The following is a 22,652-nucleotide window of genomic DNA, read 5'->3' on the forward strand; positions in this document are numbered from 1 at the left end:
ATTTCAGTCTTTTAGTTTCAGTTTTGCTAGATCTAGTTGGGGCATGTCCCAACATTTCTAGTCAGTTTAGAGGCTTATTTCAGACATAGTTAGATTCAGCTTAGTATTTGAGTTTGATAACTTCTTTGTATTAAACTCTCAGATTTGATATATTCAGTTATAGTATATGGGTATTCCCCATCTCTTTTCAGATTTATTTATGATTTAGCTTCCGCATCAGTTTATTATCTTTAGTATGCTCATGATCATGCCAGCAGGGTTAGCTTGGGATCACTTGTGGTCCTAGGTCCCGTGTCCGCGTCTCGGGGGTAGCTCGGGGCATGACATGGACTTTGTTTCAAAGTTGAAGAATTCTATTAAAAATAATGAGTTCAAGAAAATTATGAAAGAATTATGAGCTGAGAGGTATATTGCTCTTTAATTTTTTTAGTCAAAAAGTTGGTTTTCTTTAAGAAGATAAAAGGAAACTCAGTATAAAATTTACTACAAAAAGAGCTAGAATTAACTACGAATTTAACATCATCGTTAAATTGCTATAGAATTTGTCTGTCATCAATTCCTGTGTTTTTTTTTTAAATTAGAAAGTACCCAAGACTATATGAAGAACCTGCTTGAATTAACTTATTTTAAATGTCTTTAAGCGAAAATAGCCTTTTAAGTACTTTGACTTATGTTTATAAGTCCATCTAAACATGGTCTTGTATAGTATTTCAAAGAAAATGTTGAAACTTATGGTCTAAAATAAATTTGTGTGACTATATATAAATCATCTCGTTAAGGATAAAATGCAGAGAAAGTGACATATATGACTATAGTAATTAATACGAGATTCATCATTGTTACAATATACATATATTCAATTCTAATTAAATAAATTATACTATATGATTTTTAATATAATTATACAATAGGGCAAAGTTATATGGATGGCACGATATATATTCATTCACAAAGGCCATTGGTGAGATGGTGATCGACAACATGAGGGAAGACATACCAATAGTCATTATTCGTCCCTCCATGATAACGACTAGTTATGAACAGCCTTTTCCAGGATGGATACAAGGATTCAAGTACCATATATTATACTCTCTCGATCTGTTTTGATTTGTTTGTCCTATTCTGATGACTTGACACAAAGTTTACTATCTCACAGGGTAATCGACCCTGTAATTACTTTCTATGGAAAAGGGGTGTTTCCAAGCGTTTTTGCTGATCCAAATTGTCTTATTGATGTGGTAGGTATGCTTTTCTAATTGATTTTCGTTTTATATTCAACATGTTTACTTGGTTTATTGATTTGTTCTGGTCTGATATGGAATGTGTTATCTCCTGTATACATATTAGCAAATTAGAAATAATAAAAGATTAAAAGAAAACGAAAAGAACTATCCAAGTCCACAGAACCCACTGTGTGTCCATAAGAAATTTAATCCCCTAAGTACCCAAGGTTGTAGATTAATTCCTCTCAAGATAAAACGGATCAACCATTAAAGAAGTAGCGGTATCTCAAACTTCGATAATTTCAACGAACTCAAAAAGACAGCAACAAGATCACACACCGATCGATCGATTTTTTTTATAAGAAATGTATGCAGAAGAGGGGAAGAATTCGATGCAAAAAAATGAGAGAAAACATTTGCATTTATAGCCAACAAATGGTAGTATGAAAATTTGTTAATTGTGTCTTATCGGAAAGGTCACAACTCCTTGGAAAAGAGACAACCTTAGCTTTCAGAAAGGTCACAACCCTTTAGAAAAGGTACAACCTTTCGAATGATACAACCCTTTAGAAAAGACGCAATATTTCGTAAAGGTCACAACCCATTAGAAAAGTCGCAACTCTTCAGGAGAGTCACAATCCTTCACTTCCTATTCACACCTTTAAAACCCATGAACTTATAATCATGGAATCGACTTATTGGATCATTATCTGACAACTTGTTTACTTGGTTTAGGTTCCTGTTGATATGGTTGCAAATGCTACAATGGCTGCTATTGCAAAACATGGATACTTGCAAAGTCCAGAGCTAAATGTCTATCATGTAGCATCGTCATCTGTGAATCCTTTATTAATGTCACAACTTTTAGAGTATTGCTATGAATTTTTCCATTATTTTCCTTTTCTTAACTCAAAAGGAGATCAAGTTGAGGTTAAGAAGATGAGATATTTCGACAACATATCGGATTTTTCAAATTATAATTTGGAGAAACTTCTCAAACAACATGATGAAGAACAAGATTTGATTGAAGTTGAGCATTCAAAAATGCAAATGCATTTAAAAAAGAAGGTGCAATATTTGGAGAATTTTAGCAATTTGTATGAACCATATGCATTCTACAAAGGGTGGTATGACATTTCCTATCCTCACTTTCATGTTTTTTATTAATAATATTACTCCCTCTGTCACATTTTCTATGAGTTAGTTTAACTTGACACGGAGTTTAAGAAAAAAAGAAAGACTTTAGAAACTTGTGATATAAAGTGATAATTATTTGTGTGGATATAAGTCATTTTATTAATAAGGGTAAAATAAACATTTTAAAGTTAACTTGTTACTTGATAAAAAAATGTGTCATTCTTTTTGGGACTGACTAAAAAGAAATTCAAAGTTATATAAACTGAGACAAAAGGATCAACATTATACAAGTAGTATAACCTTCAAATATACTGTTTTTTAAAAAATGTCATATAAAATGAAGGAGAGAGGAAGAAATCCTTATGTCATACGACTATAGAAGGTGGTATGATGCTATTTTCTTAAATTTAAAACCTAGACATTATGCTTGATATTGAATATCTAGTGCTGAAAAGATGAAACATAGTAAAATTTCTTGTGTGGTCAATTTTTTTAATTTTTATTTTTTTGGATTGTTGTTTTGCAAAGGTTTCACAATGGCAACATGCAAAAACTAATGGAAGATATGTCTGAAGAAGAGAGAAAAAGTTTTGATAATGATTTATCAAAAATAAATTGGAGAGATTACTTTATAGGAATCCATATTCCTGGAGTGAAAGAACATGTATTGAAAGGCAGGATACCATCTTCCTAACACTTACTTGGATGATTGTTATGTATTATTTCATATTGTATTGTATTGTATTAATGGATATAATATTTGGATAGATGATGTCGTTCTTCATCGTTACACCCTATAGAAGTAGGATGTACACAAACATCATTCCTACCTTATAGAGGTAGGGAGTTATGTTTCCGATGGGCTCAAAAGGGAACTATCTAACACAAGATTGTAAGTAGGGATGACAATTAGGCGGGCGGATGTGGGACGGGGGGGAGGTGTTGAACGAAGCCGATGGAACATATCAAAGGAACAAGTTCGACGAAACTGGCTGACGAGTTAGAGTTAGAGTTACACTATGACTAGACTACTAAATCCTAATTGATGTACAAGTCTATATTTTGTACGACTAAAGCTGATGTAGTCAACTAGGATAAGGTGTAAATAATATATTTGTGTTGTATTAGCATTCCTAGTGTAGTTAGCATATGACTCTTCTCCTATATAAGGAGTATGTAACTCAACCATTCAATTATCAATACAATCCTTGATTTCTCCATATTTACGTGATATTTCTACATGGTATCAGAGCAATAAAGCTTTTTCGCTCTTTAATGTATTAGATCAAAACCAAAACAACCACAATATCAAACCGCAATGGCCCCTTCTACCAACACTCTTTCGACCTCTTCACTTCATTATTTTATTTCGTCCAGCTCCATTAAACTTACGCCAACGAACTATCGTATATGGAGAAAACAAATGTCTCAGTTGATTCAAGTGATGAGATTAACCTACCTCATCACAGAACCACCTAAAGATACATGTTCTACTGGACAAACTACTGAGAAAGCTGTAGCAGGCGAGAAGGGTGCAGAAGACAGCAACATTGTTGATGACTGGGAGGAGAAAGATATGTTGCTAAGGAGTTGGATCTCAGGCACTTTGACAGAAGAAATCATGTACTTGATCGCAGGCTGCTCAACTGCCAAGGAGATGTGGGAATGCTTGGAAGAAGCTTATCTTCAAGCAACAAAAGATAAGGAGTTTCAGCTCAAACAACAATTGCAAAGTGTGAAGCTAGGAACCAAAACAATTGACGAATATATTAAGGAATTCAAACGCATATGTGATGGCCTTGCAGCCGTTCACAAGCAAGTAGATGAAGATAGCAAAGTGATTAATTTTGCTAGAGGTCTAGGTCTTAAGTACAAGACCTTCAGGACTGTCATGCTAGGTAAGACACCATATCCTACTCTTAATCAATTTGTTAATGCTTTCAAGGGTTTTGATATGAGGGAGGATGAAGAAGAAGTGCCTCAACAAAATCATAACATGGCATTCTCTGCCCAAAGAGGTAGGGGAAGAGGAAACTACTCTCAAAGAAGAGGAAACAATAATTTCAATTCCAGAGGAAGAGGCTTTAAGCCTGCTGGACAAAGAACATGTTCTTATAACAGCAGAAACGGACCAGGTCTTCAGAATAGTCCTTGAAGTGGAAGTCATGAGAGGAACAATATTGATGAGTGTCAAATTTGTGGTAGGAATAACCATACTGCTCTTAAGTGTTTTTACAGGTGGGATTACTCTTACCAAGCCGCAGATGAGCTATCACAAGCATTGGCTTCTACTAATCTACAAAACACTACTGATGACACCTTGTATGTGGACTTAGGAGCAAGTAGCCATATGACGTATAACTCAGGTATCCTAACTGATCTTAAACGCTACAATGGACCAGATAAAATTATTATTGGGAATGGATCAAAGTTAGACATAACACATGTTGGGAACATATCCGGATCAGGTCTAAAGTTAAAAGAAGTTCTTGTAATCTCTAAGATTAATAAAAATTTATTCTTAGTTAGTAATCTTGCAAAGGATAATTGTTGCACTCTTGAATTTGATTAAACTAACTTTATTGTAAAGGACAAGAAGACAAGGACACTGCTGGCCAAGGGAACTAAAAGGAATGGACTCTGTGCTTTGAAAGATAACAAACTCTATGCTTTAACTGTTGCACACGATTGGAACACGTCAGACAACATGTGACATACTAGATTAGGACACCCTAGTTTGAAGTCTTTAAAAGTTTTGAATAGTAATAGTTGCATCAATATTAGTAGTTGGAATAAAATGCCTACTATTTGTTCTAGTTGTCACTTGGGAAAGAGTTGTAAACTTCCATTTGGTTTGAGAAATAGAATTGAGAAATAACTTTTATTGAAAATCCATTGTGATTTATGGGGACCTGTTCCTGTTGAATCTTCCCAATATATGAAATATTATGTCGTTTTTGTTGATGATCACACGAGATATACATGGATTTATACACGAGATATACATGGATTTATCCACTGAAAAAGAAATCTGAATTCTTTGAGGTCTTTGTAAAATTCTAGAAAATGGTGGGAAAATAATTTTCTAAAGAGATTAAGATCTTTCAGTGTGATATAGGTGGTGAGTTTATCCAAATAGACTTTTTCAAGCATTTGGAAGATTGTGGCAGACATATTTCATGTCCTTACACACCTGAATAAAATGGAGTTGCAGAGAGAAAACATAGGCATATTATGGACACTGACTTAACTCTACTACTTCATGCTAACCTACTTTTGTTTCTATGGGTTGAGGTTTTCCTCATTGTAGTATTCTTAATTAATAGATTGCCTTCCTCAGTCCTAAAGATGGTAACTCCATTTGTTAAGTTGTATGGGGAATAACCTGATTACAATAGCCTAAAAGTGTTTGGGTGTAAATGTTTTCCATATATCAAGGGTAGCAACAAGTTCAGTCCAAAGACTTACCCTTGTGTGTTCATAGGGTACAACAACTTACACAAAGGATATAGATGTTATCATCCACTTACAGAGAGGGTTTACATATCCAGACATGTTGTGTTTGATGAAAACACATTACCCTATGTGTCTCCAAATCAATCTCAGACTAACACTGATGTCTCACCTCACCTTGCTACTTTTATTGAATCTTTCTCTAAACTGCAGGCACATGATAATTCTGATTCAGGGGCAGTACAGGTTGCTAGTACACACGTTAATGGTGTTAATGCTGCTACTACTCATATACTCTTTGATGATGAAAGTACCATTGACCTCCCAAACGCAGGATCAGATGCTGAGGAACAGGTTGAATGTGATGATCCATACAGTAATATTGAAGCTCCAGCTGCAGATTTTGGATTTGCTAGTGGCAGTGAGGAACATGTTGCACTTATAGGTCCAGACAATGAGCATCATCAAACAACTATTTTAGTTGATGTACCTGTTGACCATTAATCTGACAATGTTACACTCCAGTTAACTACTTTGGTTGATATACCAGTTGAGGTACTTCCTGCACCACAAGGGCATCATATGATCCTAGACACGAGGCGAAAGAACACCACTTATCACTTGTTGCTCGCAGCAGCAAAGACATTCTGAGGGAACCAAATACTACTAAGGAAGTACTTAAGTCACCTCATTGGCTTGCAACAATGCAGGAGGAAATCAATGTTTTACACACTAACAATACATGGATATTGGTGCCCAAATCCCCTGGTATAAATTTGGTTAGCTCAAAATGGGTGTTAAGACCAAATTAAAAGCTGATGGAACAATAAATAGATACAAGGCCAGACTTGTGGCCAAGGGATTCTCTCAGCTTAAAGGCATAGACTTTGAAGAAACTTTTAGCCCTGTGGTTAAAGCCACAACTATTAAAGTAGTTCTATCCATTGCCATCAGCTCAAAGTGGGAAATTAGACAACTCGATGTCAAAAATGCCTTTCTCCATGGGTTCCTAGAAGAGGTGTACATGAGTCAACCTCCTAGATTTATTGATCCCAAGTATCCTTAGCATGTGTGTCTACTTAAAAAGGCATTGTATGGTCTTTTAAACAAGCACCAAAAGCCTGGTTTGATAGGTTTAGCATGCATCTCCTACACCTTGGCTTCTTCTGTAGTAAGACAGATTCTTCTTTATTTACATTGCAAGCTCACAAAGGCACCATATTCTCTTGTTATATGTGGATGATATTATTATCACAGGTAGTAATCCATCGCATGTCTCCGAGTTAGTTCGCCAACTTAGGAAAGAATTTGCCAGGAAAAATCTTTACACTTTTTTCTAGGAGTAGAGGTTAAGTATTTTGATGGGGGTATCCACTTAAGTCAAAGTAAGTATGCTGCTAGACAAGACTGAAATGACTTTGTCAAAGCCTGTAGCCACTCATTTGGCTCAAAAATATGGTTTACATGAAGCTGTGGGAAGCCTGGTTGATGCATCTTTTTATAGAATGATAGTAGAGAGCCTTCAATACTTGACACTCACAAGACCGGATATTACTCATGTTGCGAATTTAGCAAGCCAATTTATTCAAAATCCAAATAGTGAACATTTTCAAGGAGTGAAAAAGATTCTCAGGTACATCAAAGGTACTCTACACTTTGGACTCAGAATTATTTTACAATCACCGTGTAGGTTATATGGATACTCAGATGCTGATTGGGGAGGTTGTACCACCACTAGGAGATCAACTACAAGTTATAGCATCTACCTAGGTGCAAACTGTATTTCTTAGACTTCCAAGAAATAGTCCACAGTTGCCCGATCGAGTGTTGAAGCTGAGTATAGAGCACTAGTCTCTACGGCAGCAGAGATGACATGGATCATATATCTATTTCATGACCTTGGGGTGTTTCTTCGATCCATACCTACATTGCATTGTGATAACATGAGTGCCTTATACATGACAGTTAATCCAGTTATGTATGCTGGAACCAAACATGTTGAAATGGATTATCATTTTGTTCGTGAGAAGGTGGCCAGAGGACAACTTCTTACTCAGTTTGTGAGGTCTAAGGATCAGCTAGCTGATATTCATTCAAAAGCATTAACCAAACAGGTTTTTGCTGAGTTTCATAGCAAGCTAGGAGTTATAGGCCCTCCACTCACTAGCTGGAGGGGAAGTGTTGAAGGAAGCTAATGGAACAGGTCAAAGGAACATGTTCCACGAAGTTGACTGAGGAGTTAGAGTTAAAGTTACACTAGGACTAGACTACTAAATCCTAATTGATGTACAAGTCTGTATTTTGTACGACTAAAGCTGATGTAGTCGACTAGGATAAGGTGTAAATAATATATTTGTGTTGTATTAGGATACCTAGTGTAGCTAGTATATGACTCTTCTCCTATATAAGGAGTATGTAACTCAACCATTCAATTATCAATACAATCCTTGATTTCTCCATATTTATGTGAGATTTCTACAGGGGGATTAAAAATTTTGCGGGTTAATCTCAACCTGCCCTGCCCCATTGTCATCCCTAATTGTAAGAAAAGAGATAACAAAATAGCACGACACAAAATCATCTTTGTAACTATATATATTGAATAGTATATAAGTAACAATAACAACAACATACCAAATGTAATCCACAACTAGGCCTGGGCCCCACCTTTACAGGATAGAAAGTGAAAATTATTAAGTGTATACATTTTTATATTAAAATAAATTAATGAAGTGATGGAATATATGAAATAAAGTGAAGTTCCTGTATATAAAAAGAGATAATAGTTTAATCGAAAAAAGGTCTAAAATATCCTTGAACTATTGGAATTGGTACAAAAATATCCTCCGTTGACCTATTGGCTCTATAATACCCTTGACGTCAAAAAATTGTGATTGATGAATCAAAAGTCGACACTTCAATTCATGTCCAGATCAATCGAATCAATTCCATATTTATGCCCAGATCAATCGAATCAATTCCACATTCATGTCCAGATCAATCGAATAAATTCCACACCTATGCATACTTAAGGGATTTCTAGTTGGGGCGGGTAGAAATTAATGGGTGGATCCGGATCTGGACATGAATGTGGAATTTATTCAAGGTCGAAAAATTGTGATGGATGAATCAAAAATTGACACTTCAATTCATGTCCAGATCAATCGAATCAATTCCACATTCATGACCAGATCAATCGAATCAATTTCACATTCGTGTCCAGATCAATCAAATCAATTCCACAATTTGGACCTTTTGATTCATCCATCACAATTTTTGGACCTTGAATCAATGTTTCTTTTACGGACAGAAACGCAAGGGAAATTGAGGCTTTTAGATGGGGTGGGTGATTAATAGGTGGATCCGGGTTTGGGTTGGGATTTAATTTGTTTTGATTAATTAAGTTTTCAACAAATCACAGGATGCCACGTATTAAATGAAAATTCTGATTATATTTGCTAATGAGGTCGTTTGTAATAAGGATATTATAGGGCTGTAAAGACTGACATCAAGGGTATTATAAAGTCAATAGGTTAACGGAGGGTATTTTTGTACCAATTCCAATAGTTCAAGTTGTATTTTAGTCCCTTTTTCGTAGTTTAATTAATGCTATTAAGAGGGAGAAATAACGAAATGCATTGAAGATCAATAAATATTCCACAAATGCGATTTATGAATAAAATTTGAAATAAGTCAACCATAGGTAAACAAACACAAATTATCCGAATAACTCATATAAGCAAATTATAAGTTGATAAAGTAAATTGTGCTAAAATTATGATATTGCAATTTTTTTTGAGAAGTGTATTAAAGTTACAATAACAAAGAAGTCAATGATATATTCAGTGTAATTTACAAGTAAAGGTCTGAGTAGCACAAAATATACATAAACCTTGACTCCACCTTTATGACATAGAAAATTAATTTAACCGTTGGGTGTTCGTATTAACTTGTGGACAATTCAATTATTTCGAGATATATACTTTGCTATTTCCTACCAACATAGGTGCCGGATAACTCTATCGATCAAGGATATGTTAAATTGAACTCTAGTCATCAAGATTTGTACTCACTTTATTTTCTTAATTTCAAACTTATGAAAAGAAAAAAATAAGGAAAATGAAGATAAAAGTTTTTAAATTAATTGAAGTCTTATTATGGACGGATACACCAAGTATTCTTTTAAAAATCTTGTAAGAACAAAAAACAAATCCTTACAATATGATTACAAAATCAAAACATCATTATTTACCGATCGTTACATCAAAATTAAATTTCAATCAAAGGAGTTAATGCGACCTAGCGCGCCTTAATTAACTACTTGTTGAATTATTACCAGGATTTAAAGGATTAACACCTTTATAATTCCCAATAGGATCATATGAGCATACAATATAAAGACCCTTTTGGTTCTTGCAATAAACATTGCCACTACATCCAACTTTTGTTGTAGTCTTCCATACAATATTTAAATAATGGCCACATTCACATCCTTCTATTTCTGGCTGGCATTTGCAAACATTCTTTACCTCATCAAAATTCTTCTTTTCATCGAACCATTTTTTTACAATACCAGTTGCTGGTGTCTCTACGTAAAGTTGCCAGAAGATGTTCTCTCCGTATGGCCCGGTCGAATGTTCCCTGTAAATAAATAAATTTTAAGGATGTCAAATGATCGAGTTAGACTAAATTACTCTCGAATCAATGAATGGTATGTCTAGAATTTGTTTTGGTCAAGGCTAGCTGATTTGCACAAACAGCCACTTTTGCACCTTTTTTTTTTATCAAACAAGACCAAAATTTAAATAGTGCCACTCGAAGATCATGATTTGCACAAATGGCCACTTTTTGCACCCTTTTTATCAAACAAGACCAAAATTTAAATAGTGCCACTCGAAGGTCATGTTTGTGCAAATCACCCTAAATTTAGCGACATAAAATGTCCAAATTGATCCAAGCCTTTCAAGGGGGTCTAACTAGAATCATTTCGTCATAATTGACTCGTCAATGAACGATTTGGTCAGGTCATATTTTCATAAGACTATGTATCTTGAGCAACGATCCTTACCTGTAATTACAATCCTCCCTTCGTTGAGTTGCCCAATCATATGCGTAAGCGGCTAATTTCTCATCCCATTGCAAAGGAGGAACACCAACACTACTTCTTAGATCATTGTGAGCCTTGAGGTATTCTTTTTGAACCCAATCAAAGGTTGGTGGAGTTGCTTGTGAGAAAGTAATGAAGATTAATAAGATGGACAACACCAAAAAAGTTGGTGGTGTTACTAATATTTTAGCCATTGACATTTGACAAAAGAAAGACTATTGACAAATACAATGGCAATGGAAATTAAGTAGCATTAATGTTGGCAATATTGGTTTTGGTTTAAATTTAAGGAGGAACAACGTAAGGAAAGAAGCAAAAGATGGTGGAGATGAGATATCGGTCAAGTGCTAACAACTTCTAAATCAATGGTGCAAAGTTATCATATGGAATGAATATATATACTCCATGTCTCGATTTACTTGTTCGGATTTCGAAAGTCAAATAAGTTTTTCTTGGCAATAATTTTTTTCATATGCTTTTAAATATTCTGAATTAAATAATGACTATGACTTAAATGCTTTTTACATAATTTCAAATATTTAACTTTTATTTTAAGAAATTTAAGGATTTCATGTTCGTCTTATTTTTACCTCCAAGAGATAGTGATAAGGTTTCATACACTCTATCCTCCTCACACTTCATTTGTAGAATTTCATTGTATGTTATTGTTAAAAATTTCATATTCAAATTTACGTTCAAAATTAAAAAGTTTGACTCTCAAAATTCTAATGAGAATAATAACACATAAATTAGGACAAAAGTAGTAATACATACCACCCCTTCAATCTATATAATGTGTGTACATTGTTTATTTTTAATTACTTGTGCATTTTGACAAATCAAAAAAGGATAATTTACTTTTACTTATTATACCCTCAATTAATCACTTTGAAAAAGGTAAACTGGTAAACTCACTATGTCAATCATTGTTTTCTTAATATGTGTTGTCGATTCAAAAGTAAACAAGTAATTAAGAACAACGAACATCTAATAAAAAACGATTTCATACCAAGAAACTTGTACCTAAGAGGATTCAAGGGATAAAATGTTCAATAATAGAATGATTCCGTACCCAAGAGAGTCGAACCCGAGTGGATGTGTACAGTAGTAGGACTAAAATAAACATTAAGATACAATCTGAAGAGCAAAAGGTACAAAATTTATCTTCATCGTCGTCTTCGATCAAACAAACCCAATTCCTGGCACAAAAAGCTACAAAAACGAAAAATCTCTACAGCGATGTGTCATCGATTGATGCCTAGGGTTCCTCCTCTTCTGCTTTCGTTTTTCTGTAGCTCGATTCTTCTCAGCTCGCTTCCAGGTAAATTTCATGAAATGAAATGAATCGAATTTCTGATTTTAGTGAACTAATCAATGGAAGATCATGTGATTTTTGTCTAATTTTTCCTTTTTTCTGCAGAATTGATTACAGCGGCGGTTGTAACACTAGATTCGATCGAGATATATAATACTCATGAGTTTCTCGGATTATCACCGGAAGTTTATTTTCAGTGTAAAGGTGAAAATAGAACAATATATTTGCCTGATGTGAAGAAGAAACATGAGTTGTATACCTTCAAGGGAGAAGAGTCTTGGCAGGTATGCAATTGTTTAATTTTTAAAAAAAATGTTTGAATTTTTTTTTAAAAAAATTCTCATTATCTGCCAAAAATACTCTTTTTTGTTCAATTGTGTCATTAACTACCTCAAATTAGTGTGGGTTGACTATATGAGTCCGTCGTTTGGTAGCTGATTAGAGTTATGCATATATTAGTTACCATGTAATTGTATTAGTTATGTGGGTTTCTAAGTTACAAACCAAACACCATATTAACTGTATACATGAATAATTTACCTCCTGACCAGCTAGCAAACGTGGTATAGCTTCACGTAGGATTTAATGTCTGCATAGCTCACCTCCAAACTAGCTACCAAATGACCCCTGTGATTTTAGAGGATTGATCATAGTTTGACTATTTAGTACCAGATTGTTAAACCTATAACAATTCTCCTCCTTTGTTTGGGTTTGAGACCGGCTATGCTGGACATAGAGTGACTGTTAATCTACTATGATAGAATTTATTTATGAAGTAGTAATAACTTTATTGATGTTCGAGCAAAATGACATGCTCGTATACAAGAAGTATACCAAAAAGTAGAAAACCTACTGAAAACACAGATCAGGAAATAGTTAAGTAAAATGAACATAGTAGTAAAGAGAGAAGGTGTACTTTCTTTTCCTGTTTTACATTTTAAAAAAATTCATAGCCAAGAAATCCACTGTTTCTAGCAACTAGATGCAGCTGCACCGATATCCATAGCATTAGCTCTTGGAAGATACATTCATGACACTACCCACTTAGGAAGATGGTACTGATCCCAAAATCAAGGGAATACACACTTCAAATTTTCTTACCGCTGCCTTCCAAGACGTTCCATTGCGCAAACTACCCTTAAAGTTAATGATTTCTTAACTACTATTGCAAAGTTGTTGGTTCATCATATTTCCAACTATATCCTTCTCTTGAGGTTTTTCTATAATTTCAAAGAGTGGTGGAATATAACCAGATTTATCTTCTCAAGATTATGCCCTTTATTTGACATACCATTTGCCAATTAGTAAAGTTTGCTCATGCATAAATTCGTGTTGAGAAAAGGAAAAGCTAGAAAAAGAAAATTTCCTAATGAAGTCAGTAGAATGTGCTCTAGAAAATCTTCATTTTCTTCCATAAGGTCAACTCTGTCAATTGGGGAAGTGCGGAGTAAGGTTCTATTTAGATGTACAGTTTCAGAAAAAAAAAGGAAGTTCATCAATGTCTACCCAACAAGGTTTAGAAGTTATTTTAGTAGTAATGGCCCCTTTTAGTGGAGGTTACCTCCAGAGATATTTTCTTCAAGATTCTGTATTAGTTAATCTGGAAGGATGATGTGCAAGAAAGCAAGAGAGGTATACAGTCTCTTACACATTACCCCTCATTGAGGAGGAAAAGGTCTGTTGTAGAAGCAGGTTCCAATGTAGTCCCTTTCTCTCCCTCGGAAGAAATCATCCTTCATTTGATAACTTAGTATCCCACCTTTCAGTGGATTGTAGTCATTTCTTCTTTCAAAATGCTTGATAACACTGATTTACATGGTCGGATGTAGTTGTCGGGAGCTCTTCTATTTACCTTTGGTGTTTTCCTTCAAGCTGTAGATGTTGGGATTAGGCTTAAAGGTTTTCATTATTATGTGATGTTAGGATTTCCAAGAAGCATAAGCTATAGTTACTGGTAGAAACGAAATAAGAGAGAGCAGGGGATGAAATATTGGTGTTGCATGATGTTAGGAAGCATATCAAAGGCATTTGCAGGACTGAGAAGAGAAGTGCTAGTTGACTGCGGACAATTGTTTGCACTTGGGAGATGAGTTGTCTGGGAGCTGACCTGTTGGAAATGGTATTGGTAGGTGATGTTGAGAGATGGAAGAGGGGTTTTGGGAGGTGGAATTTTTAGGTTTCAAGGTAGGAATAGCTGAGCGTGAAGGCAATAACCATTACCAAAGCATAAAGTTCCAATTGTGCGCGAAGGGAACTTTTTCCTCTCCCTCAACCCCAACCACATGCACCCAAAAAATTAGAAATAAAAAGAGAGAAGGTAATGGAACTAAACAGGTGATCATGTAAAGATTGAGAGGACTTGCAACCAGTACTCACAGCAATGTACATGATCTTTCTTTTCATAATTTCCTTCCCAGTCTTTCTCCATGATACATAGGGATACTTAAAGTTTAATCAAGACAATCCTCAGTTGGTTACAAGCCTACCTCATATATGTGGCTGTCTGGCAGAGAAAACTCCTATTCTTAATAAACTATGGTGTTTGTTTGCTTTATGCATCAAGGGAAGAATTTAAATTTGTATTTCAATTTTAGACTATTATTGTTGTTACTTGGAAGGTTTCTGATGCAGCTCGGAAGCTTGTCTATGTCTGTTCTTTTAGAAGTTCACAAGTTTACTGATCTAATGTTCATGGCCTATGGCATCTTCTTTTGGGAGCTGATGATGTTGCATGTTTATTTTTTTAGCCTCTGACAGAACTTGAAGAAAAGAAGTGCAAACGATGTGGGATATATGAGAAGGACTCATTTATAAAGCCTGATGATATATTTGATGAATGGGAGTTCTGTGCATCTGATTTTACTAGTCCTGATGGGAAGTATATTCATTTCAAGGAGAAAGAGTTCAATGCCACATTTTTGTGTCCAGACTGTGTCCCTCTTGAAGGTGGTGAGTATTCTATCTATGGCTGTCTCTTCTTCTTGGTTAGTGTGGTGTATTCTCTGTAACAACAGTTAATTTGAGGCTATTTGGAATTATTTTACTGCACATAAACTCATAAATGCTCTGAAACCCCAANCCCCCCTCCCCCTCATAAATGCTGTAACATACTTAAGGAAATTCATTTATGTTGTCTAAGATCTCTTTGACACTGATCAACACAAGCGTCTAGCTAAATGTATCACCAATCTTTGCCCTGAGGTTTTGATTTAGTGGTAAGGATGCAATACAAAATGTGTGGAAAGATACGTCTCTAGTTCAAACCCTGCCACTGACAAGAGGGCTGACATTCAAGTACCCCCTCCCCTCCCCGAGTTTTCGAACATGTGGGTCAGTTGGAGTTGGGCCATTACTCATAGGGGAATCTTAATCATCAAAAAAGTAAATAAAATTTATGCCAATCGAATTGATCAAAAGAAAAAGGTTTTGGTGGGTAAATCTTTGAGTTTCATTTTGACGTAGGATTTGGGCTCCTAATTGGCATTTGGCCCTGCAATCAAAAGACAATGGTGCCACGCTACCTTCACTTAGGGTGTCGACACAGATGTAAATAAATTTTTTGCCTGGTTCTATAATTGAAGGATTAAATTGGACTGTTTCTCGAAAGAAACTGAAAAAACGGAAGGTTGCACTTCCCTTGCAAGCTATGTATGATGACAATTTGGATTTTCGGTCATCTTTGTTCTAACTGTTATTTCATTATGTCTCTTCTGACATCCTACTTCGGTGCTCAGGGAATCCATGATGGTTTTAGTTTGTCTAAATTAGGAACGATTCTACTGAGCTACAAAATTCACAAATTATTTAAACATCAACTTCTCTGTGCTACAAAATTTATGTATTGATAGCATCTAGACTATTCTTGGCATATGGATGCTTATCCATTTGTTCTGATTTTTGTAACTTATTGTCTGTGTTATTGCATGGTTTCTTTAGCTTCAAATCACACTGATGTCCCACGGAATAAGGAAAAGGGAATGCACTGGGCTCTAGTGCTGCTCATCTGTGTGTTAGTGACGACTTTTATAGTTCTTGGAGCAGTGACTGCCTACAAATATTGGCAAAAGAGAAAGAAACAACAAGAGCAAGCTCGATTCTTGAAGCTGTTCGAACAGAGCGATGACATAGAGGACGAATTGGGCATTGGACCACTTAGTCATGTCATTTAGGTAGAAAAGAAAAAAAAAACATCCCCTTCTCATAGTATACCCTAAAACACTTGTACATTGCTGTTTGGTTTCAATCTTTTACTTGAATGGAACTTTTGAGACAGTTGTATAGTGTAAACTTAACAGAGTGAAAATTTGTATAAATTCATTGTACTACAAGAGAAATGCTAAAACTCTAAACTGGCCCTTGCTTTTGTAAAAGAAAAGATATTTTGCTTCAAGTAGTTGAAAGGACAGGTAAAAAAGTACCCTTCGGGTAGCCCTAGTGGTTTGGACAAGGAACTTCCATGTTGGAGGTCTCAAGTTCAAAACCCCTTGCCAGTAAAACCAAGGGGTTTGCCTTCTAGGTTGAGCTCGTCGCATCAGGCTTGCCTAGTGCGGCGGGTTACCTCTTAAAAAAAGTGAATCTACCTATGGGGGCTTTGGCTTGGTATTTATTGACAGGTAAATTAATAAGTATACATGATTGTCAGTTAATCTTCACATTACTCAAGGGTATGTTTGGTATGAAAGGAAAATGTTTTCTCAGAAAATAAGTATTTTTTTGCTTATTTTCTGGTCTTTGGTAAAGTAAACAGGAAGTATTGTCGCAAAAGTATTTACAATAATCTACATATAGTATTGAGGGTGGGGGTTGGTGGGGTGGGGTGAGTTGTGGAGGGTGGGGAGGAGACAATCAGTGTAGATAAGTTACTATGAGCAAGTTACAAGTATATACATTGAATGAGTATTGGTATAATCACTATCCTAAACACTTCGATTAATTAGCTTACAAAATATGCACAAAATGTATAGGTCGTATATACTATTACTAACTATACATATACACAACATATGCATTGTTAGTGTATATTTCGGCCATGTTGATAAACTAGCTAATCGAACTTTATGTATCCATAACTTGCACATTTCTATATTCTATTTTTTGACTGGAGAGTTATAGGAATTCTTAGGTCCAGAGTAGATGAACATCTACACCTAAAGTAAACAAAATCCAGATTAATAAGAAAGGGATTTAGGTATAGATTAAAAAAATTGATTTTTTTTTAAAAAAAAAATTATTACAAGAACACATTCCTAAATAATAGTAGGAAATAGACAAAATTGATTTCGTAAAGTAATGAAGGCGTGTGCAAAAGAGATTAGGAATATATTGGTCACCATATTATAAGCCACTTGGAAGTGACAAATAATTCAATAAAAATTAGATGAATTATAGTTATTTGCAACTAAATAAAACACACAAGAAAGTAGCAGTGGCTACTATATGAATATAACACGCAACAAGTTAGCAAAGTGTATTATATTGTTTCTTTACTTTGTACAAATAGTCAAGTTTACATGATGTATCCAAACTTTACGTCATTATTATGTATCTTGAAATTCGAAATTTACTGATTGTGACTCAAATAATCAGAATTTCTATTGAGGTGATATATTAAGGAGTTTAAACGCTTTCTACTAATATGTTAATTTATTAAGGGGTAGAAAAACTCACTATCAACGGATTATCTTATGTAAATGGGGCCCAACCATATCTAGACATACCCTTTGATGATTAAGTTTCGCCAGAGAGATTTATTAAGGGGATGAAATGCTTCCTATTAAGATAATATTCATCTTTAGATCTCGAACTTGACTACTAATTAAGGTTGGATGAGGCTTAACCATCTCGCTATGCCTTTGGAAATTCAAGATTAATTTTTGCGGAGGAGATCTGTTAAGGAAATCAAACGTTTTCTATCAAAATATTACTTATTTTTAATGCTCAAAGCCGATCATTAAGGATGAACGAATCCCAATCATCTCAATTTTGGTCAAATCTAAGTTAATAGACATGAACCTTTTGACATTTTAGTGATGTCCAATAAAGTTTTCCTTGTTGTAAATTACTTCTCAACAAACCAATTGATAGAAAAACCAAAGAGTTATGATATACTCTAATCACTTGAAAGGAATTTATTAGGTTAGAAGAATAAGTAGTTGATATTTTTTTCTAAACGCACACAAGAAATGTCTCCCCATTAAATCTGGTTAGTTACAACTATGGCATCTGATGTTTTTTATAAAAAAAATTCCTTCTTATTTTTTTTTTCCAGAAAATCGACAAATAACCATTTTTCAGCCTCTTGTAATTTAAAAAAGAGGTTACTACTATGAACCTTTTAAATTACACGAGTGATATTCTAGAACATAATTTTTGAATTTCATCCCTAAAAATTGAAAGATATTGGCTATTCTTCATATCCTTCTAAATATTTGTCGCACCCAACATGATTTGGGTGTGGAAATGTGGAAGTATGATCCATATTGGATTTGGTCAATCCAACCCGGGTGTTTCAACTACATTTATGGCTAGGGTAAAGTCATAGTGGTGATTGTGACAAAACTCAAAAAATTTTGGCTCAAACTTTATATTAGTGTTAAAAAAATATTTACTATGTAAAAAAAAATCTATCTAGAACTCCGTAAGTAAAAAAAATTGTGATTAAAAACTCATAAACTTAAAATCTTAACTTCACCTGTGAACAAAAAAAATAATATTGATATGGTATTTGGTTTTGTTGAGATTTCATGTGGTAAATATATTAGGAACACTTTGCTATTATATGAGATAACTTATGAAGAAAATATTATATATAATAATAGGAACACTTTATTAAATATTATATTATATTTATATTTTATTATATATAAATAGAAACACTTTATTATTATATAAGAAATAGCTTATGAAAAATATATTATATATATAGGAACACTTTGCTATAATTAGAGATTACTTATGAACAAATATTAGGAACACTTACTATTATATGAGATAACTTATGAACAAAATATAACTAGCTTTGATTTAACAACTTCAATTAATCATCAAAATATATGCTCATATACGTCGTAATATACATTTATTGATTGTATCTTACCCCTATATATCCCCAAATTCAAATTTAAGTAATAATAAATCCGACTTTTAAATCCGCACCCATATGAGATGCCTAGTAACATAGACCTAGTAGTTGATGATGTAAATTACGTATACACTTGTATACTTATTCAATGGAAGGCATCCAACTTGCCACCTACTGAACTTACTTTAGTATAATTTTCAAACCTCAACATTACACGAAAACATTAAAATTTTAACCTTATATTCTTGTACAAAGGCATCAAAAAAATATATTTACTTAGCCAAAATTCATAAAGAAAGTGACTCAACATGAAGAAAAAATTGTTGAAGAACTTTTCATACGTTTGTCTTTCTATTTAGTGTGTTGTTTTAGACAAAACTAGTAAGAAATATACATCCATAAACACCAAACACCCTTCACTACCAAAAGAAACAACAACTACTGAATTTTGCTGTTTAGCTATAAAATTTGGTACGTAGTGCTAATTTGATCAAACATGTCTAGTCTTGATGGAGGCGAAGACATGTCTTCAGCTAGTGATCTTCCATTTTTAGGCCCAAGAAACAACATGGAACTTCAAGAATTTGGAAGAAAACCAAGGCACAATGTCTCTATCACACTAGGTGAGCTATTGAAACGCCTTGGCGACTCTGCTGAGGAAAAAAACCAAGTTCTTGAACTTGGGAATCACTCCAATTATACTACTACTACTCCTTCATCATTTCCCTTTGTTCTTTCCTTTCACAATCTAACCTATAGTGTTAAGGTCAAAAGTAAAATATCACTTCCTAGGTGGTTGAGGAGGGGCGATAAAGACGATGAGTTGTCATCCGATAATAACATGAAGGTGTTGTTGAATGACATATCAGGAGAAGCCAGAGAAGGTGAAATCATGGCTGTTCTTGGAGCTAGTGGATCGGGAAAATCAACGTTGATTGATGCCCTTGCTGATCGAATATCAAGGGAAAGTCTTAAAGGGAATGTTACTTTGAATGGTGAAGTTCTTGAATCAAAGCTTCTCAAGGTTATCTCAGCATATGTTATGCAAGATGATCTTTTGTTCCCAATGTTAACAGTTGAAGAAACACTCATGTTCTCAGCCGAGTTTCGTCTTCCAAGGACTATATCTAAGTCCAAGAAGAATGCTAGAGTTCAAGCGTTGATCGATCAACTAGGCCTTACAAATGCTGCCAAGACAGTGATTGGTGATGAAGGCCATAGGGGAGTTTCTGGTGGCGAAAGAAGACGTGTTTCTATTGGTATCGACATAATTCATGACCCTATTGTCCTGTTTCTTGATGAACCAACTTCAGGACTTGATTCCACTAGTGCATATATGGTGGTAAAAGTCTTGCAAAGAATAGCACAAAGTGGAAGTATTGTGATCATGTCAATTCATCAGCCAAGTTATAGAATTTTGAGTCTTTTGGACCGTTTAATCATCCTTTCGCGTGGACACACGGTCTTGACTAGCCCTCCTTCAAGTCTACAACAATTTTTTGCTGATTTTGGGAATCCAATTCCTGAAAATGAAAACAGGATAGAGTTTGCTTTGGATTTCATCAGAGAACTCGAAGGAACTCCAAATGGAACCAAGACTTTGATGGAATTCAATAAAACATGGCAAAGGGAAAGAAACTCAACAACTAGCACCAGCAGCTTTTACAATGGACCAAAACCATCACTTAAAGATGCAATAAGTGCAAGTGTTTCAAGAGGGAAATTAGTCTCAGGAGCAACGAATATCGACCCAAATGTCTCTTCTTCAAACGTTCCAAAATTTGCTAATCCATTTTGGGTAGATATGGTTGTGATTGCCAAAAGATCAATGTTGAATTCCATGAGAATGCCTGAGCTATTTGGTATGCGTTTTGGCGCTGTCGTTGTCACTGGGATTATCCTAGCCACAATTTTTTGGAAATTAGACAATTCTCCAAAAGGGGTTCAAGAAAGGTTAGGCTTTTTTGCCTTTGCAATGTCCACAACTTTTTACACTTGTGCTGAAGCCATTCCTGTTTTTCTTCAAGAAAGGTATATTTTCATGAGAGAGACTGCTCATAACGCTTATCGTCGTTCCTCTTATGTTGTTTCACATGCCATTATCTCACTTCCTTCCATATTAGTCCTCTCCATTGCCTTTGCTGTCACAACATATTGGTCAGTTGGACTAGCCGGTGGCGTTTCAGGTTTCCTTTACTTCTTGCTCTTCTTACTAGCCTCATTTTGGGCAGGGAGTTCATTTGTCACATTCCTCTCTGGTGTCATCTACAACATCATGATGGCCTACACAGTCGTGGTCGCGGTCTTAGCTTACTTCTTTCTCTTCAGTGGCTTCTTCATTAGTCGCGATAGAATACCTCCTTATTGGATATGGTTTCACTATATGTCCTTAGTGAAATACCCTTACCAAGGGGTGTTACAAAATGAATTTTCTGATCCCAACAAGTGTTTTGTAAAGGGTGTCCAGCTTTTCGACACCTCGCCATTGAGGGCTGTCCCTGAGGCCTTAAAGATCAAGTTGTTGCAAAACATGAGCAAGACATTGGGAATGAACATAACAAACACAACATGTTTGACAACAGGATCAGATATATTGAAGCAAAGTGGTGGGACTGACTTGAACAAATGGACTTGTTTTTGGATCACAATTGGTTTGGGATTTTTCTTTAGGATTCTCTTCTATTTTGCTTTGTTGATTGGAAGCAAAAATAAGAGGAGGTGAAAACCTATGTTACTCAGATTCTTCAAAAAAGTCAACGGGTATTTTTGAAGAATCCGACATGGGTGCAATATCAAAAGTGAAGAGTCCGCGGGAAAACAAGATGAAGTAAAAAATTAATCTCACCATAAGTTTACTAAGTAGTTCTTTTTTTAATCTTAATTTTAATTGAGTAGCTCTTTTCTCCTATGTTTTCTTAGGCATTATTAATATGCTTATTTTCAAGTGTTCAATATGTTGTTAAATAATGTTCATCAAGTTGTATTCAGATTTTTAGCTTCTGATATTGTTAGTTCCACTATTTTATGGAGAATGTAATTTGCAGATATCCTTCTAACTTATGTTGTTTGATCTCTTCAAAAATGTCATTGGGTGTGCGTTGGATCCTTCAAAAGTAGTGCATTTTTTAAGGATCTGACACGGGTGCGATAACTTTTTTAGAGAGTCCGAGCAACTTAGCTTCTAACCATTTGGTCTATTTGTTTTATAATCATCTGGGATATAAATTCCTCGTTTCAATTTGTTTATCTTGTTTTGACTTAACATGAAATTTAAGAAAGTGAAGATGACTTTTGAATTTTGTGATTTTAAATGTGTCATTGGAAAGTTGAAACTAA

At 34.8% G+C, this 22,652-nt stretch overlaps 3 protein-coding genes and 1 pseudogene across 3 annotated transcripts; 3 read left to right on the forward strand and 1 right to left on the reverse strand.

The window, feature by feature from the left end:
* Positions 1-3,054, forward strand: part of LOC125870976 (fatty acyl-CoA reductase 2, chloroplastic-like) — an 8,164-nt pseudogene extending 5,110 nt beyond the window's left edge.
* A 7,072-nt stretch (positions 3,055-10,126) lies between these two features.
* Positions 10,127-11,164, reverse strand: LOC125871766 (pathogenesis-related protein 1A-like). Its single transcript, XM_049552428.1, has 2 exons — positions 10,882-11,164; positions 10,127-10,454 (listed from the first exon to the last, which is right to left on the reverse strand). Exons 1-2 carry the CDS (start codon positions 11,118-11,120, stop codon positions 10,127-10,129), a joined length of 567 nt encoding a protein of 188 aa, XP_049408385.1. The 5' UTR covers positions 11,121-11,164.
* An 893-nt stretch (positions 11,165-12,057) lies between these two features.
* Positions 12,058-16,618, forward strand: LOC125871764 (uncharacterized). Its single transcript, XM_049552427.1, has 4 exons — positions 12,058-12,241; positions 12,341-12,519; positions 14,983-15,184; positions 16,172-16,618. The coding sequence occupies exons 1-4, from the start codon at positions 12,160-12,162 to the stop codon at positions 16,402-16,404; spliced, it is 696 nt and encodes a 231-aa protein (XP_049408384.1). The 5' UTR covers positions 12,058-12,159; the 3' UTR covers positions 16,405-16,618.
* Positions 16,619-19,797: 3,179 nt separating this feature from the next.
* Positions 19,798-22,612, forward strand: LOC125871875 (ABC transporter G family member 20-like). The gene has a single exon (XM_049552575.1). It carries the CDS (start codon positions 19,813-19,815, stop codon positions 22,036-22,038), a length of 2,226 nt encoding a protein of 741 aa, XP_049408532.1. The 5' UTR covers positions 19,798-19,812; the 3' UTR covers positions 22,039-22,612.
* Positions 22,613-22,652: the final 40 nt, after the last annotated feature.

The sequence above is a fragment of the Solanum stenotomum genome, chromosome 7 (assembly GCF_019186545.1).
Source record: "Solanum stenotomum isolate F172 chromosome 7, ASM1918654v1, whole genome shotgun sequence".
In the NCBI taxonomy this organism is placed as follows: domain Eukaryota; kingdom Viridiplantae; phylum Streptophyta; class Magnoliopsida; order Solanales; family Solanaceae; genus Solanum; species Solanum stenotomum.

What these genes read in the sequence shown, in the direction of transcription:
- LOC125871875 (XM_049552575.1), top strand. Translation starts at nt 19,813, where the DNA reads ATGTCTAGTCTTGATGGAGGCGAAGACATGTCTTCAGCTAGTGATCTT.
- LOC125871766 (XM_049552428.1), bottom strand. Translation starts at nt 11,120, where the DNA reads ATGTCAATGGCTAAAATATTAGTAACACCACCAACTTTTTTGGTGTTG. An exon ending in AGGGAGGATTGTAATTACAG is followed by an intron (nt 10,455 to 10,881) that starts GTAAGGATCGTT and finishes ATTTATTTACAG; the next exon opens with GGAACATTCGACCGGGCCAT.
- LOC125871764 (XM_049552427.1), top strand. Translation starts at nt 12,160, where the DNA reads ATGTGTCATCGATTGATGCCTAGGGTTCCTCCTCTTCTGCTTTCGTTT. An exon ending in TCTTCTCAGCTCGCTTCCAG is followed by an intron (nt 12,242 to 12,340) that starts GTAAATTTCATG and finishes TTTTTTCTGCAG; the next exon opens with AATTGATTACAGCGGCGGTT. An exon ending in CTGTGTCCCTCTTGAAGGTG is followed by an intron (nt 15,185 to 16,171) that starts GTGAGTATTCTA and finishes TGGTTTCTTTAG; the next exon opens with CTTCAAATCACACTGATGTC.